Source organism: Leptosomus discolor, chromosome 1 (assembly GCF_034619465.1).
Source record: "Leptosomus discolor isolate bLepDis1 chromosome 1, bLepDis1.hap2, whole genome shotgun sequence".
Lineage (NCBI taxonomy): Eukaryota > Metazoa > Chordata > Aves > Leptosomiformes > Leptosomidae > Leptosomus > Leptosomus discolor.
The window spans coordinates 73841593-73860365 of NC_141391.1; the positions used below are offsets into that span (position 1 = coordinate 73841593).

Consider the following 18773-nt stretch of genomic DNA (forward strand, 5'->3'; position numbering starts at 1 on the left):
ACGTTGTGCTCCCTTCCTAAGAATTCAAAAGCAGCTTTTTCACTTCATTGAAGTTCTCAGTAAAAATGGATTCAGATGGCAGAAATACACTACAAGGATAACAAATTGTAGCAGCGCTTGTTTATATCTGCTTCACTTGACTATCTTAAGCCTATATCCAGCTTGTTTAATTTGCTTTTCAACCCTGAATCATGAGTCTTCTGGTAATTTGATCTGTGCTGATGTAGTAAATCACACCTATTATATGTCCAGGTTGTAAAAAAAAAAAAAAAAAAAGTCTTTTGACAAGGTTCTATTTCTTACAGTTTACTTCCTCATCCAAAGTTACTCAGGAAACACTGCTGCATTAACCGTCTAGTGATGAGAATCATGGTTCACTACCCATTTGGTCACTGTTAAACTGAAATAACCCCCCCAAAATTAAGTGTAGTCATGCAATTTGCATCTGCATTTACTGAACATTCTTACTCCCACCAGCTGTGCTCCATCCACAACCAGAAAACTGTTAGTCATGTGAACTTGGCCGTGTTTGAGCTGCCAAGCCTTGCTAAGAGACAGCACAGCAATAATGGCCCATATTGCTTCCACAGCAGCAAGCACCTCTGCATGGTGCTCTGAAGATGTTTAAATATACCAGCTGGGACAGCCCTGCTTCATGCTGAATGTGTGCTATATAAACACACAGTTTTTACAGCTGAGAACTTTAAGGACTGGCATTCATGGAACCAACTGAGTAGGAAGTCACACTTAAAAAAAATTATCTCTTCTTCTGGGATTTGCTTCTTGTTTGAGTTATGCTTGGGCAAAAAGATGAACAGACTAAGTTTTCTAAGTACGTGGCACATAGTTTCTCACCGTACGTTGCAAATCACATTAGAGCTCCCACTAAATATGTACAGGTGTGTAACACAGTAATGAAGCTAATGGGGAACACTGACGGGGGACCCTTCCTTTGTAGATGATGTTTTCATATTGTGTATGACCTCTGTGAAATGAACTGCTGTGGAATCTAACTGGAACTAATGAGTTACAAAAGCAGGTCAGAAAAGAGTTAGACATGGATGAGGAGACATCCCACAGAAGTGCTGGACATCTGGATGTATATTCAGTAACTGGAGAAGTAAGAACTCTGCTTCCAAATATTCAGCAGTTGGGCCTGCATCTAGTTTGAATACCGCTCAACTAGCTGGGGCAATGCACTGTTGGTCTTAACCACTTCTGTCCATGTGGTTGTGTTTCTAAAGTTTCTTCCAGTGGTAAAGAGCACGTATTGTATTTTTTTTGCTTAAAACTTTTTGGCAGATTGCAGCACCATCAACTCAGACACGCTTTCTCTAAATGTGGATAGTAGTTAAAAAACAAAACAAAAAAAACAAACCCAAAAACCTTTCTAGAAGCTGCCAGATAGGACAGCTGAAGGGAGTGTTATTATGACTAAGAGGCTGGATTCACTGCACAAAACAGCTATTTCTAGTGATAAAGCATAAAGGTTAAACAACTGAGGACAAGATTGCCAGATGCAAAATGGAAACTTTCCAATTAGGAGCAGCAGAGGAAGAACATGAATTAATATCCAAGGACCAAATTAGCATTATAAAAATCCTCCAAGCCAAACCAAATGCCATTGAAAATAAACTCAGGAACTCTCCTCCTTCTCTTCTGCTCCCTGCATTCCAAGGAGGATTGAATTTAGAATAACCATGGGGAATTTTAGAGAAATCTTACACTAAAATGTTGTACAATGCTGAACAAAGGCTTTAAAAGGTAGAGACACTGTATGTGCTTCAAATACACTACTTCTGTCTTAATCATGCTAGATTCTCCTTCAGTATTTCTGTTTGAAAAAGGAATAAATGTTTTGGACTTAAACTTTCGTATGAGTTTTATCTTCAGTGAGATTGCTAATGATCACACTGATTGTCTAATGGTTTTGAAACTGGGTTAATAACTGGTAATTTCTATCTGGCTTATTAACTGGAACACACACAAAAAAATAAAAAAAAATAAAAAACACATCAACAACCAAACACTTGGCAAACACACAAAATCCACTGGCTGGACTTTTCATCCTAGACTACAGTTCAGTGCTAGCTTTGTTAGCTCTGTGTAATAGTGCTACACTATCAGGCTGGGGATCCTATGCTGCAATATTCTTTGGCAGGTGGGTCTTACTGGTCTTATACACATTTTTCTGGCTTAGGCTGGCAGATGTCCCACTCCAGAAAGAAAAGCTATTTCACTGCTAATAATTCAAGTCTATTATATAACATGGTAGGACTTAAAAAATGGAGTCCACTGTGATATTCCTGAAATTGAAGGGATATCATGGATTGTTCAGTCCATGACAAGGGCTATTATAGGGTTTAAATTGGACTCCTGGAAAATGGGTGTGGCAGATTAAAACAGCAGCACTACTAGACTGATGGTTGGCTCAGTTGTGCTACAGCTTTTCTGTTGAACTTGAGTTTTGGAAAGCTCCAACAGGATCTGACAGAAATAGGAGCTCCCACACACAACCATGATCCCATCACAAAAAGCAGACAGACACAGGGAACTGCACTGAAAATAAATGAGAGACATATGTAAGAAAAACCTGATAGGAGACAGTACATTCAAGCCTGCACAATCAGAGAGAGCAAGGAGTCAAATGCTGCAATCAGATGAACAATATGCCCAATAGCCATATGTGGTACTTGTGAGGCGCCTGACAGTGAAGCCCCACTTTCATTCTTGTAACAGCCATGATTATGCCAAACACACAACTGCCCTCTGCATTTTAAGAGACATAGCTTGCAAAGTGGTTTTAGTTGATCTAATACTTAGATACATCCAGACAAACAGAAGAAAGCAGAATTAGGAACCTGCTACCTTATGTTTCAACACTCCTCCTCAAAAGCTGTATCTGAGGTTAAAGAACAAATAGCATCCCAAAATACCAAGAACCCTCAAATTACGTGGGCAGCCTGAAAAACTCCACAGAAATGCAAATATAATCAGTTATTCAAAGAGGAAGTTATTTATTAATAACGACTCATCTCTTACATTGCTTCTCAGCACTGTGATAAACGATATAAATACATTTCACAAGTATGAACAATGTGTTACTGGCTAATGCTGAAAGCAGAACGTGGCAGGAGATGAAACTGGATACTGGGTTATCCCCTTCACCTGACAGGTGAACATACTTGCATCTGTGATTCTCTAAGTGTAGTCCTTAAATAAATCATTAAATATATTGAACAGGACAGGCTGCTCTTTTACAGTCCAAAAATCATATGGAGCATTAAAAAGAATGAAAATCTATCCCTTCTGAGTTCAATATCAGGATTCATCTTACCTGAACTTCACTGTGTAGGCAAGTCATCTAGTTTAGCTTCATCTGCATCATCACTGGAGAGAGGTAAGGATCTCCTGATTCAAACCAACTTAAGCTAAATGTCTCAAATAAACTGGAAGGTTTTCTCCCTTCCCCCCGAACCATTCAATGCTCTCCACTGATTGTGGCACAAGTGTAGATGACTTGGTCAGACTGGACACATACCTTTTAGCTAAGAGCAACATGAAATAAATCTCACCTCATGTCCCAGAAAGAACCTGACAGACTCCTTCAGGAAATACCCTTGTCAGGTCAGAGAGAACCTCATTAGTACGTGAGAGGGCTTCCTGCCAGCCAGCTACAATCAGTGGCTCATTACTGTTTACAGGGAAGACAACTAAGGCCACATGCAGAAGAGTTACGATGCAAATCAACCAGTCTATCAGGAGACGGGCACCGCTATCCAAGCATCTCTGATAAAATATGAACATACGATAGTGAAAGAAGGACGATCAAAATGTTCTCAAGTGTGCAGATAAAAACAATATATGTCTTTATTCTGGTTAACTGTGTAAGATCAAACTTCTGCTTCACAGCTTTGCAGGTGTACAGCAGAGGGAAGTATAGCAAGGGGAAGCTCACAATGAGAACATGGGAATTCTAAAAAGTGACAAAAAGAAAATATAGAAAGAGTCTGAACCCCCAAATATAAGTGTGGGCCCACACAAAAATAATGCACTACAACTGCAAGATCAGACTTAGGTGGATTAGATTTGATTTCTTATAATCTACTTTTGCCCAAAATATATTACATCCTTCTAATGCACTTAACAAACTTTCTGCATCTTTAAGGGTTTGGCTGCTAAATCTGCCTGCTAAAATTTGTTCCCTGTCATGTCTTCTGAGGCATCTTACTCCATGTCTGGACTTTGAGAGATCCTGAACATGCTCACAGTTTTATTTAGGTGACTGCTGTTCACCACTTCGTGCGTTGGCCTCAATATTTTGAGAAGTTTCACAACTTGCCCAATCGACTTGTTCGTGAACAAATAAAATCAGCTAGCACAGTCAAAACAGGCATATTCAGTTCGTTACTGGAAGGCAGGAAGGTGAACAGACAAGGGGCAAGCATATAGGTATATGGTTGTGCAACCCAGAAAAAGCCTAGCAAGTATAAGATAATATACAAAGGTAAATGAGCTATGTCACTTCATAATGGATTTTCTCTCCAAACTGTCAAAAGTAAAACCTCCATCAAAACTACAGCAATAACAAGTATTCTGCAATAGTGTTCACACCCTCAGTGTTAATATAATAGCAGCACAGATATATAGGAACTGGAGTGCAGTTGTCAGTCAAACATTTAAACTTTTTCTTGAAGTAGGTCAGTATTTCCAGGCAACCAGAACATAAAAACAAAACAAGTGACCTCCATGCCTATTATAACAAATCTCCAGCAGAGTCTGGGTTTATGAAATGACTGGGCATGATGCAAATGTTGGCCGCTGCACTGGAGAAACTGGCCTATTTGTCACTCTAGAGGAATTGTGATCAGACGAGAATAAAATTGAAATAAAATAGCACAGGAGGTAGCAGATGTTTCCCACCCCTAAAATGCAGCCTCGTCCCTGAAAACGCATGCCTTGCCAGTTCAAGACTGTCCTTTGACCAACATGGCCTTAGGGATGTAGTCCAACCATGGCAGAGAACTTCACCTGCAACAGTCTTGAAACAGAGTAAAACATCGCCCCTCTTAGAGCAGAGAACTTGGTGGTAATTTGCCAGCTCATAAGGTTTAGATATCCTCAGCAGTCCACAGGACAGAACACTGTTAGCTGGGTGGCCAGCAACTTTCTATGAACCGGTTGTGTAGCTATATCCTAAAAACAGTAAAAGAGAGAAAGTTGTTCCCCTCAGCTCACATCTTGCAGGCACTGTAAGCTCTTAGTTTGAACCCCCCCTCATTCCCACTTCCTGGACACACAGCAAAGATTAAACCAGCTCCTTCAGAAACATGCAGGTCATCTTCCTCCAAGTAAATCTGAGGCTTGCTTTACCAAATCTTTCAGAATCAAAGATCTATCTGTACGTGCATTCCCTCAGCTGAGCTCAATATTAGGGCTCTCAGGCTCCTGGGACAGGATGTCACTGTTGCGCCCTTTGCATCTCCTCTCACCTCCACACCACCACAAGCACCTCCCAAGGAAAAGCTGTAAGCTAGTGTCTTTCACACATTTGCACTGTGGCTGCATTTTGGGTGCAGGTCAACTTTTGTGCTTGACATACATCAGAGGAAGCTGCTGCCCATTCCTACGCAAATTTATCAGTAAGAGGTCACTGTCCTGGCTTTTAGCATCAAGTCGGCTCCTCACTTTATGATTATGTCATTCACTGAAATGCACTCTCCCTAGCCCAGGGCCTGGAGACTCCCACTGTCTTGCTTTCACATCCTGGTGAGACAAGGTGAGGCAGGGTGTATGGCTGCAGGGTAGCAGCAGGGTTTGGATCGCGTTTCTGCTGTGGTTATCCTCTGGGTGCAAACATGACCGGCCACTAACACAGTTGCATTAGTGCCAATTCCCGAGTGCAAACACTGAGGCTGAAGGTAAGCCATGGAAACTGGTTCGCCTTTTCAGCTACATGAAGTGAAATAAATGGTTCTGCTTTTCACGAACTCAATTGCTCTCAATATATGTGGTTGCTAAAACCAAGCCTGCAGAGCAAAAATCCTACAAATTTGGCATAACCCTGAAGCCATGCATTTGCCTAGTGTTGCAGCGGGAGAGGAGAGGCACCTCTTGAGACTGCTCTTGGGCACAGCAACTACCCAGCAAATGGGCAGCACGCCAAAGTACATGGCAAGGGGAGATTTGGTACTCAGACTTCTGCTGCTGCTGTTGTCAAGGTAGGCAGCCTGTCCATCCGTAAGGTTTGTGTAAGCCTGGATGAGGCATCTGAGTAAGTCCTGCCCAGTGGCAGGGACCCTCCTTCTTTCTTAATTTTCATTTCCCTTATCAGCCAACATTAGTCAGAAGGAGGAGGGAAAAACACAAGAAGCCATTTAAGTCTTCTTCATTCCCTCAATTCTCCCATAGTAAAATGAAGGCCTCCCGGGCAAAGCTTGAGAGCACACTACCCTAATAAGTACTTCTGGAGGACTGGTCTGCTAGCGGGAGGAATACGCTGGCTAAGTTATGCCATGCTAATAAGCAGTTCCATAGAACATTGATCTATAGCATGGTTGTCAGGCTTTTCAATTCTGGTTTTCAGCTCTCCTGACTAGATGACATGTGGAACCACAGTATCAGGCAGAGTTGGACAATACATGCAATTCTTTCCTTTTGTATAGTTTCTTTGGAAATGTACTCTGACAGAATTAAGTAGATCTGTTATTCTTTTGGCCACCTCTAGCAATAATCATGGTCTTGAGATAAGGCTGACACATTAGAGCAAGCAGATCTGCACACAACGTGGCCACCTATACTTCTGGGCTGCGGTCTGCTTAGCACAAGCTATGGTGTCGCTCCAGAGTGCAGCATGTATCTGTAAAAATTAGTTTGGGGACATCACTAGGTCTTTCAGTGGAGATTAACAGCATCTTCTTTGGCAGTTAGCCAGAGGCATGTGAAACAGCCTACAACTGCTCTCATGACATCCTATACAGATGAAAGAGCTTAGTAATAAGAGGCAAGCATTTTTCGTTTCCAGTAGTGAAGCTCAGGCACTTAGAAAAATTGCCCTATGCTGAATAGCAAATAAACTGCATACATATAGCTGGACAGACAGTTCGGTTCTCCTGTGCATTGCAGCTGGCTACATCTCTGAAGATTAGCACAAACATAGCTTGCTACTAGGATAAACCCTACTGCAGAATGAAATTACTCCCTATCAGTCTAACAGAAGAGCCTCTACCACATCTCCCAGTGAGTTTACTCACTGCCAGCCCAGCCCAAACTGAAGCAAAGGACAAAGATGAGCAGAGCTGCACTTCTCTGAAACTCAAGGAGGGAACACTGGCTTCACCAACAGATTCAGACCACTACTTTCCACTTTCAGCTCTCTGTGCACCAAGCTCACTCACAGAGGAAACTGAGTAATCCCAGGTAGTTTCCTTTTGAATCACATCTAGTGACATTTGTGTTCTGGAAGGGATGAGACAAGCTTATTTCTTCTGCCAGCACGTTTTGGGACAAGAAGCTACTCTGGTCTATTTGGGTAGTAGTGGGAGATAATCACAACCCAACTCTCCAGAGACTGGTGTCGCCAGCAAAATAAGGTACCTAAGAAGTGAAGTGGCTGCAGGGCAAGTCATGACGTGGCTATTTTAGAGGCCATGAGTGGGATCTGCTGTGCCCTTGTGAGGATTTGGTAACACTGCTGTATCTTTTTTCTCCGAGACAGGAACTGCTTTTGCTGGCAGGCTGACAGAGGGGAGGAAGAAGGGAGTGCATTTTGGAAATTGTATGGAACACGTTGCCCACATCAAACTCTCTTCTCTCCTCCTCTTGAGTTTTGCAGAAAGAAATTAACATTTAATGTAAAACAGCCTGCTTTGATAGCTGTCTGAGTGCCCCATTAAACATTTTCCACACCTCAGGGGAGACAAATATCTGGTCGTAAATTCCAATTTGTCATGGATTTTCTAAGTCACAGGTTGACAGAAGAAGCAGTTATCGCTCTCTGATCAGTATGCAGAGACCATTACGCTGTTTAGCAATACTCTTCAATGGACACAGAAAGAGTTACAGAGTCGATTTAAAAACCAAAGCCCTTTGTTTTTGAACATAAGGCTCCCAGAAAAACGTTAGCAGAGATTATTTCACCAACACAGCACTGAGTCAGTAACAAAATGTAATTCCCTGCTGGATAAGTGCCATTATTTGTTGTGATTGTGGTTATCACTATTCATCTTCTATTTACATACCATGTAAATGTATACCGTACTTTGTAACAGCATACCAAAAACAAAGCCCCTCTTTAGAAGACTTTTAACACTTCTGATCCAGTGACAAATTTAGTTCTATCACATACTTAACAGTGGCAGCAATGTGTGCACCCTGGAATTATTTGGAGCAAACATTTGCATGTGCAGTCCACAACTCCAGCCAGAGCTGGTGAGCACTGGAAGACCTAACTGCAAAGAAAAAATCAGCCTCCCATCCTCCAATTCCAAGATAGTAACACAGAAAATTAACTAGCCAAACAAGATTTCACTGTTAAGATTGCGAATTTGTAATCTCCAGTCTTCAACTGCCATTCCTGGCTGATGGAAACGAGGAAGAGGAACAAAGAGTGGAGACTAAGATCACAGGTTTGCAAAGGTTATGCACACAAAACAATTTTCTGCAGGCTGGGCTCTAATGCCTTTGTAACTTCCGTCCATTTAAACCAACTAAGAAAGAGTTTTGGCTGTGGTCCAGCATTCCTAACTTAAGCACCAGCACAGAATTTAAATTCTAGGTGACCTGTGGAAACTGTCCTCCTAAAGCGCGTGCCTAATTTTCTCCATATTGCCAAATGGGAGAGATGCCCTTAAAGGCCTCCAGAGAGAGGCCCTATTAACTTCTCTTGGTTAAGAAACCTTCCCTCTTTGCCTGTCAAGATCCTGACTGCTCTTACAGGCGGACCTGTAAACTCCATCACAGAGCAACACAAGTCTGCAATTCTCCAGCCTGTTTCATTCCTCGACATACGCTGCCAATCCAAACTCAACAGCTTCTTTCAATTTATTCAAAGAATCAGGTCTTTTCCCTTTCCACCATCTGACTCTAGAAAGCAGTGTCTTTTGAGGGACTCTCCAAAACATCCAGAATTTCTAAACGAAAGCTGTCTTCCTTCTGTGAAAACAAGTCGCATCTCTCTTCAGCTTTTTACTTTCGGTTGCATCATCCTTTGCTGTCTGATAAGTGTTGCCAACTATGAGCCACTGAGTCATGGATTCGGCAGTGGCTGTATGAGAATGGGTCATCTGAGTCCACACCACTGGGCAGGCAGGAGGAAGAAGGCCTAGTCTGCGCACCAGCTGTCAGGCAGTCAGCATAGCAGGAGCACAGTATTGTCCCCCACATCAGATTACTGACATGATCTGCCTGCACAGGCGGTTCCAGAGGACCCCGCAGTGGACACTGCTTGCAATGCTGTCAAACCTACTCCTGATGAGCTGGCCTGAGTAGCAGTAGGCTCTGCCTACCCCTGCATTTTCTCTGTCCTGTAGGTCTTGCATCATTAATTTCTGCTTGTATCTAACAGGGGATGGGCACTTCAGCAGCCCCAAAACCAGCACATGGAGGACATATGACAGAACACACAGGATCCGACTTGAATCTTTACTTGGTCACCAAACAGTATATACCATGAGATAGAGGGCTTTTCTCTGCTAAGGTGAAGCAAGAGTCGCAAGTTGCTGACTGTTACAACTCGCTGCCATTTGCTGTAGTCTGTGTTTGAATGCTGTAGTCCACGTTTGAGGCTGCTCTCTTGCAGCTGTGTGGGAGGCTGGCAGGAAAGGGAGCCCATCACGGCGCAGAGGACAGCCCTGGCACTCGGATACATCCTATCTTGCAGAAGGCCTCTTTCAGAGCTACGAAGTACTGACCAGCAAGAGTCGCTGCTCTCTGGCAGCCCTCGGGGAGCACACGACTGTAGCTATATTCATTAACCTGCCCTACCTACAGAAGCATCTCTATCGAGGACAGCATTTGCATCAAAGTCTGCCTCCACGGCACCACAAGGAAGTGGCAGAGCGGGGGAGAGAGAGAGAGAGAGTGATTGGCTTGGTCAAAAGGTGGTAAAACTGATAAAGTGATCAGCATAAAACGGATGTGGGGAGAGAAGCTGTCGTTTATTACTTCCTTATGTGACATTTATACTGCAACATTCTTCCAGAAACAAAGAGACTAAGGAAACAAAGAAGTCACATCAAATTGCTTGTGTTTCTCCTGGCATGACACCTTTCTGAGAAAACAGCTTTTCTGAACTCATGCCCAGCAACTTTCATGACCTTGATACAAATCTCTCAATCTTGGTTCCCTGTCACTTGAGATAGTGAGAATCCTAGTTTTTATCTCCAAAACCAGCAAGTTTCTAGTCCCATCTTGCTCACTGAGGCTGGAGGATGTTCAAAAAGGTGCCATGGTGAAGTTTAAAAAAGGCTAAAAAAGCAGAAAAACTGGGCGGGTTAAAAACATATAAGCAAATTATTTTAACCTCCTGTTTTGTTTTAATTTTTTAATGGGGAAGGAAGCTTTTCCTAGGGACTGCTGGAAGGTGGAAATAGGCAAGCTCCTACTGGGGACGAGGCTTCTGCAGCAGGCTGTAAGGATGCATCATTCAGCTCTGCTCCCAGCCAGAATGCTGTGCCTGAATTGGTGATGGAGCTCCCAAACTTCTATGTCCGCTGCCCCACTGGGATTAGGCCAGCATGCGCCTTTGATGCAAATGCAAAGGCAAACTGCTCCCAAATTAATCTGGGTGTCACTCAACAGTGATCTAAACTATGAAGTAAAAGGCACAATTTTGACTTTTACTTCGGAACGGCACAAGCATTACAAAGGGCAGCGCGCTTAGCTGGGACTCCCAAAAGAGAGCCAGTGCTGGTAACACCAAAGGTACATCTTTTCTCACAGTCAGGTCTACATTTTTTGGCAGCAGAGAGGGATATGGAAAACTGCAGGAGGGAGAAACATTCCCGAATTAATATCCCAATACTGGTATTTGTTAATATTTTAAACAGTTTCTGCAGCAGGTACTTCTTTCTTTTCAACCTAGGAGACACGAGACCTTACTTCTAAACTGATTTTGTTTGGTAAAGGCTAGATTAACCATTCTCATTAGCACTATTTTACTTCACTGCAAGAACAGTCCCTTACAGCCCTCCTGCCCCCATCTCCCTCAATGCCAGAAGTGTCCAGAGTCAAGGACAACTACAGGCAAGCAAGGTGCTAGGCACAGCCTTAGGTTACCCGTGCCTATGTGTGTGATTTGGCAAGACTATCTTTGGTTTAGTATACAGAAAAAAGGCCATTTTAATTGTGTTCCTATGCACGCGTTATCTACTGGCGGAGGAATATCCCAGGGTGAGATTTCTTGTGTGATACAAGTTTGTGAAATAACAAGCTGAGTCTGCTGATGTTGAAAACGCAGACTATTCTGAGTTCTTTTTAGCTTTTTTTTTTTTTTTTTTTTTCCCACATGCCTTTCTTGCAATAGGAGAGCTGCTCTCTGTCTCGGTGCTTACGTCAGCCCAGAGGACCCCTCCCAGACAGCCCGTGGAATCAGAGTGTAAGCCTCTTGGCACGTGTTTCATTTCTGTTAAAAGAGTTGGAAGCATCAGAAACAGAATTCAAACCTGCTCTCTCGGAAAATAGATTCTTCTCTCCGTCCCCAGAAAACCTTAGCCTTAGTTACTAAAAGATGACTATCTGGCACAGGGAGAAAAGCAAAAGCAAAACAAATTTCTGTAAAACTGGATTCTGAGCACACAAATGTTGGTGCAAAAGTCATTTCAGTCTGATTTATGGATACCAAAGCTGTGCTCTAAATATATAGCCCAGATAATTTAAAAAAAAAAAAATTCTGAAGGAGATAAATGATCTAATGCTCCATCCACGAGCATTGGGAAAAAGCGAAGTCACAGGGAATGACGACACTTGAAAAGATAAATAAAAAGCATTCGCTTAAAAGTAAATGTTCAATGGAAAGACTGCCTCATTCTTAGAAAAGCAAACATAGCTGAGGCTCGCTATTTGCATGTCACAAAACCTCACAGACCTAACTCAAATGCAGAAGCCTCCGGCCTCTGTCCTTCCTTCAATCAGTGAAGATTTAAAAACACATTACTTGAGTGAGGTCTCATATTGCTACAACCAAATTAAAGCCTGAAACTATAAGCTGGTGTAATTGACCGCTGACACTGGGAAGTGTTCACATAAAAGCTTGCAAATCAAACACTGCTTGAGACGCTTACGCTCACTTTGCCATGCACTGTGCTTCCTTTAAAGCAGAAAACATGGACAAGCCCGGAGCATAAGTGTAGACCTATAAAAAAATGTTGCTTACTCATAAATCAGTGATTTACTACGGGACCTCACAGTAAAACTGCTTCCGCCTGAAGGTACAGGACCGCAGGAACTCCCGCAGTTCTGAGTAAAGAGATGGGAGACACCAGCTCCAAGGGCAACTGGAAGTTTCTCCGCGCTTGGAGTGCAAACGAAAGCCCTCCACAACGCACCTGCTCACTGCCCTGCTTCCACATCTCTGCTCGCCTGAGTCCTCCTGCCCGGTGAGGCCCCATCGCTGGCTGCCACCATGGCGCTCCCTGTCCCCCACCTGCCTAACATGGCACTCCCCATCCCCAGCACCCACCCACCCTGTCTCACCTGCTGTACACCAGGCACTCCATGTGGTTGATCTCCTTGTCGGAGCGGTAGCGGCTGTAATCCTCCCACAGGTCCTTGATGGCAGTAACCGCCAAGATGAAGAGGACAGGGGCCAAGGCCAGCTCCGGCTGGAAGGCGTTGACGGCCGGCACGAAGTTCAGGAGCGCGATGAACACGAAGTAGACATTGGCCAGGCGGTGGAACTGCTCGAAGAGGTTCTTGGGCAGGAAGGAGAGCGCCGTGTACTTGGTGGTCTTGAGGCGGTTGCTGGCCAGGACCGTCCTCTTGGACTTCTCCGCCTCGGCCTCAGGTAACAGCAAGTTGGAGCGCACCAGCCGCGTCTTACTCTCCTTCTTCTTCCTCCGCCTCCTCTTCCTCTGCCTCTCCTTCCCCTCCGGCAGCACCTGGGGCGCTCCCTCTCCTCCTGCCGTGCCCTGGGACATCGCTGCCGCCCTCCCAGCCGCCCTCGCCCGGGGACGCGCGGGCAGCTCCCACCGCCAGGCACGGCCCTAAGTTATCATCCTCCGCCGCCCGCCACGGCTCTCCTTTCCTCTTCCCCTCCGGGGGGGTGGGGGGGGGGGGGAGGAGGGCTCTCTCAAACCCTCTCCTAACCGCTCTGCCGGGACCTCACGCGCTTTCTCCTCCTCCTCCTCCTCGGCCGGGGAGGGGACGTGGGCAGGCGGCGAGCCGAGCCCTCCTCCCGCGGGCCTCGCCCCGTCCCGTTGGCGGGCCGGGCCCCGGGCCGACCCAGGGCGCGGGGGGATGTGGAGGCCGCCGTCCCGTACGCCATGGCGCGGCCGCTGGCGGGGCGCGGGGGCGAGGGCAGGGCCGGCGAGGGCGGGGGGGATGGGGGGGGGCCCGCTGGCGGGAAACGGAGAGCGGCGCTTCCGCGCGGAGCCTGCCCCAACGGCCGCGCCGCCGCCCCGCTCCCCGCGCCGGGCGGCCGGCGCCCTCGGTGCGGGTCCTCCGCCCCGGGGTGCTGGCCCGCGGGTGACATGTTATCGGCTGCTTTTGACTTTCCGTTACATGTGGGGAGGAGGAGGAGGGGGAGGGGGTTTGGGTGTAGAAAGAAGAAAAATTCCCCTGAAGTGTTCGCAGGTCCGCGCCGGCCTTTATCCAAGGTCCGCGGGCAGCGGCCGGCGGGAGGTTTTATCAGCTGGCTCATGCCAAAATGCTGCCCTTTCTGACTGAAAACGTGCGCACGGCTGTAGCCGTCCCTGCGCTTCGCACGGGCGGTGCCGGCGCGACGCCTCCCGGCTCCCCGGTGCTGCCCGGTGCGGCAGTTCAGCCGGCGGCGGGCGCGGTGCTCGGGACACCCCAAAGGCGGCAACCAAACCCGAGGTTTCTGATGGGAAGCGTTGTGTGGTGTGCTATAGCCTGTGTTCGGTTTTTGCCATGGTTAACCTGTTCCCAACGTGCTTACACGCGGGCTTGACTTCAGGGGTAAGCTGGAATGAACAGAAATCCCGGGCTTCAGAAATGCCGAAATGGGATAAGGACACAGTATTGCTCTGCAGTGTTCCCAGAAACCAAGCTTCACCCCCCGAGGGCTCCTTGCAAGCGGATACTCCAAAAAGCGGGTTGCTGGATTTTTTGCCACTTGCTTGCCAGCCTCTGTGACCCACTGTTTTTTGGGGCTCTAGTTCACCAGATAGCCCAAAATCGTCAGTTACAACCCCACAATTATGAGAAATGGCCTGTAAGTCAGTGGGCTGTATTTTAAAACCTGGTTTACTTGCATTCTGTTTTGGAGTCCTCAGGTTTCACATTAACAAGCTTTCTTCCACAAAAGCATAACAGGAGAGTGTGGTGGGTTGACCTTGGCTGGACACCAGGTGCCCACCAAAGCCGCTCTATCACTCCCCGCCTCGGCTGGACAGGGGAGAGAAAATACAACGAAAGGGCTCATGGGTCAAGATAAGGACAGGGAGATCACTCAGCAATTACCGTCACAGGAAAACCAGACTCGACTTGGGGGAATTGGCTTAATTTATTACCAATCAAACCAGAGAAGAGTAGTGAGAAATAAAATCAAATCTTAAAACACCTTCCCCCCATTCCTCCCTTCTTCCCAAGCTTAACTTCACTCCTGATTTCTCTACCTCCTCTCCCTGAGTGGTGCAAAGGAACAGGGAATGGGGGTTGTGGTCAGTTCATCACACGTTGTGTGATGACCTCCTCAGGGGGAGGACTCTTCAAATGCTTCTCTTGCTCCATCATGGGGTCTGTCCCACAGGCTACACTCCTCCATGACTTCTTCAGCATGAGTCCTTCCCATGGGCTGCAGTTCTCCATGAACTGCTCCAGTGTGGATCCTTTCCATGGGGTGCAGTCCTTCAGGAACAGACTGCTCCAGTGTGGTTCCCCTGCGAGGTCACAAATCCTGCCAGCAAACCTGCTCCAGCGTAGGCTCCTCTCTCCAGGGGTCCACAGGTCCTGGCAGGAGCCTGCTCCAGTGTGGGCTTCCCCTCGGGTCACAGCCTCCTTTGGGCATCTACCTGCTCCAGCGTGGGGTCCTCCATAGGATGCAGGTGGGTATCAGCTCCATCATTAACCTCCATGGGCTGCAGGGGGACAGCCTGCCTCACCATGGTCTTCACCACGGGCTGCAGGGGAACCTCTGCTCCGGCACCTGGAGCGCCTCCTCCCCCTCCTTCTTCACTGACCTTGGTGTCTGCAGAGTTGTTTCTCTCACATATTCTCACTCTCTCTGACTGCAGTTGCTGCTGCACAAAATCTTTTTTCCCTTTCTTAAACACGTTATCCCAGAGGCGCTGCCACTGTCACTGATGGGCTCAGCCTTGGCCAGCAGTGGGTCCATCTTGGAGCCAGCTGGCATTGGCTGTATTGGACATGGGGGGAGCTTCTAGCAGCTTCTCACAGAAGCCACTTCTGTGGTAGCCACCCCTGCTACTAAAACCTTGCCACGCAAACCCAGTACAGAGAAACTTAGTTTAAAGATATTAAACAGAAGCTGAAAGTTCTTATGTAATCCCCAGCTCACATAGCTGGGTTTTACAAATAGATACAGCAGCAGAAAGATAACAAACAGTTCAGTGGGAGCCTCTGAAGACTCCTGTGTTTGTTTGCTAAATCCTTAATTTCAAAACAGTTTAAAGCCTTTGTATTTGGTCACGCCAGAGTCAAGGACCACCCTTGCAAAGCCTCACTAGAAAAAAAAGAGTAGAAAATATGCAACACCCCACCAGTCAAGAGCTGAAAAACTCTAGTTCTCGTATCACTGACTGGGACTTTCTGTGTTGCTAGTAAGTGGCTTTTTTTTTTTTTTATTAATACAGGCAACCTACTGTATCACAAGGCAGTGACAATTTTTCCATTGACTATAACAACCTGTCAGTCATGTGAAGAAACCAAAGTCCTGGATATTTGTATTAAAACCTGAGGACATGTAATCCATGATAAATAAAAAGAAGAGGTAGCTTTATTTTGAAAAGCCTATAAAATCTAGTGTTTGCTAGTCTTTGCTAGCCAAAGATTTTGGGAATGAGGACACTGCCAAGAATTTAGTCTTTCCCATTCTAAGTAAAACTGTGCACAAAAGGTTTGAGAAGGCATGAATGTTTGTATCTGAACTCATACCTGAGCTTTCCCTGCCCACACAGTCCAAGTATGTGAGGTTGCAAATATGGGCCAGGCAGCAAATTCAACTTTCAACTGGTACAAAACACAGATGCGCAAGTCTGGCCCTAGCTTTTCAATTGCAAAATGACAAGTATGTTGCTTTTGTTGTTAACTGCAGTACACCCTGCATCTCCTTTTTATGGGGTCTTCTGGAGGAAAGCAGGTGGAAGGAGATCATCTTTAAATCAGTCCAGATGACGCACGGTCCCTAGGAGGTATCACCCTCTATAAACATGCACTAACTGGAAAAGCTTGAGGAGCCAAGAGCCAAGGACTAGATTTACTGGATAACCTGAGCTGAAACGTGGGCCCTTTACTATTTTTCAGGGTCATTGGAGCAAAGCACTAATACTGGGGAATGTTTGAGGATTACCGTGTGCTTCGACTGAGCAATCCCTGCCATCCGTTGATGTCTCCATCCTGTGCAGAGCTCTTCCTTTGTTGTCACATGGCTGCTTCTGACTGTCCTCCGTCTCACTGGCCAAACTGCTCTGTATTTTGCTGGGTATCTGCTCTCTGATTCCTCCTGCCATTAACCTGAATCCAGCCTCCAATGCCCAATATCTCTTGAATTTCAAGCTCTCCCCAGAGCCTTTCACACTGCCTGAGTCTTTTCTTCAACTGTACAGATTTTCTTCAGATCAGGGACTAAAGTTGAAAAAGAGAGAAGTTCTAAGCATCAATTATGCTGATAATGTGCCTAAAGAGCTCATCTTTGACAGCCTGGGCCATTAAAAGATGAGGCTTTAGGTATTACACTGCTTCTAAGGCTAGAAGGAACTACGGGATTGTCTGGCCCAAGATACTGTATTAACTTGGCCTTTTAGCTGCCACACACCCTACAGCTTGAATTCATTATTGAGTTCTTATTATGTGAGCAGGCTGGTTGCTCAGAGATGAGATAGCCATTTTTTTCCTCTTCTCAGAGTCATCAACTCTGATTATATTTGAAATATTTTCTATGGTTTGGGGTTTTGTGGGTATGTGAGAATCATAACATTGACGAAAAAATGCCTTTGGCCTGATGGTTGCATGGAACAGTTTGAAAATGGCATCCACCTGAACCATAAGGATGAAAACCGCATAGGCAAGGAGAAAGGATCCCAAATACATTACTGATACAATAACTCATGATTTGACTTGTCATTGTTTTTGAATGCTTGAAGTTACCATTATTCAATTTTAACAATTCCTTCTTCCTATTGTCAGAAGGTGAAGCAAATCTGATTTTAACACATTGTCTAATTTACTAGGCCACTTTTGTAATATTTATATGATCCTAAAATAAAGATTTCTCATGTTGGATATTGCCAGAAACATCTATCATAAAGAATCACCTTTGTTCCAAAGGAGTTATTTTAATATTAATATGCTTAATATTATGGAACCACTCAGAGGCCTCAGTCAGAATCTGGGACTTTAAGAACTATAAAAATAGCTGTAAAGACATGGTACCACACATCAGACAAAATCTGTTCTGCCCTTTGCAGATGAGACATATCCCATCTGGCTCCCCATAAAGGGGACAGGCATACATGTTTTGAACTAGCAGAAAGAAGGCAAGAGGCTTTCAGTGTGAACAGCCTGCTAAAAACGTCGGAGTTGGATGAGAAGAGATGACAGCCAAAATGGCATCAGTCCTCATTTTCTTCGATTCTGCGGGAGATACATAGATACACACAGACACACGCATGCATGCACAGAGGTATATGTACATATGTACCACCAGCAGCCTCCAAATCTCACTCCTTAGTTTCTCAGCAGCCAGAGTGGTGAGATTTGGGTCCCAATGTGAGCAGAGCCATGTGTGACAGACAAAGAAGGATGTTCAGTGTTTCAGCATTAAGGGAAGCGGATCTGTGCAGGGCCTGAGCAGCCCTGCTAGACCTTTTCAGTGCAATGGTAAGACATTATTGAGGAACAGCTTCTGCCCTTCAGAAGTGAGAGCAATGTTATGGGGACCTAGTCTCACATTCTGCATGCATTTCACTGAAGTGTTTTTCCCATCTACCATGCCCTGAGGGCACCTGCATTTCGCATCCTTCCTGCTACATGTTGCAGGATCTCCTGCTCGGCCAAGCCATGAGCTCGACCCAGCTGTTCAGCCTGATCTGCGATTCACAAAGAGGCTGTGTCTGGCATGTGGGGTAGTGGAGTGGGAAGGAGGTTACAGCACCGTGGAATACGTATCTTTGATTGCTGTCTTGTCTGGAAAGAAGCCTGCCTGGAAAGCAGAGGGGTACCACATCCTTTCCTCCACCACCTGAACGGCCATGTCCCTCCACCACCTGAACGGCCATGTCCTCTCTATGACCTGTTTGCATGCACGCCCGTGGCAAATGAGCCGCCTGCACCTGTGGAGCCACAGGAACTGGTGACAAAGGATTTGGAAATCTGTAGTACTGTATAATAAACTAGGTAAGAAAGTAGTTGAGGTG

At 45.8% G+C, this 18773-nt stretch overlaps 1 protein-coding gene across 1 annotated transcript in view; it reads right to left on the bottom strand.

Moving 5' to 3' along the window:
- ATP10A (ATPase phospholipid transporting 10A (putative)) overlaps positions 1-13136 on the bottom strand; it is a 117524-nt gene extending 104388 nt beyond the window's left edge. Inside the window, exon 1 of the mRNA XM_086482204.1 lies at positions 12694-13136. Coding sequence (XP_086338330.1) covers positions 12694-13136 — 443 coding nt within the window. The remainder of the gene's footprint in view (positions 1-12693) is intronic.
- Positions 13137-18773: the final 5637 nt, after the last annotated feature.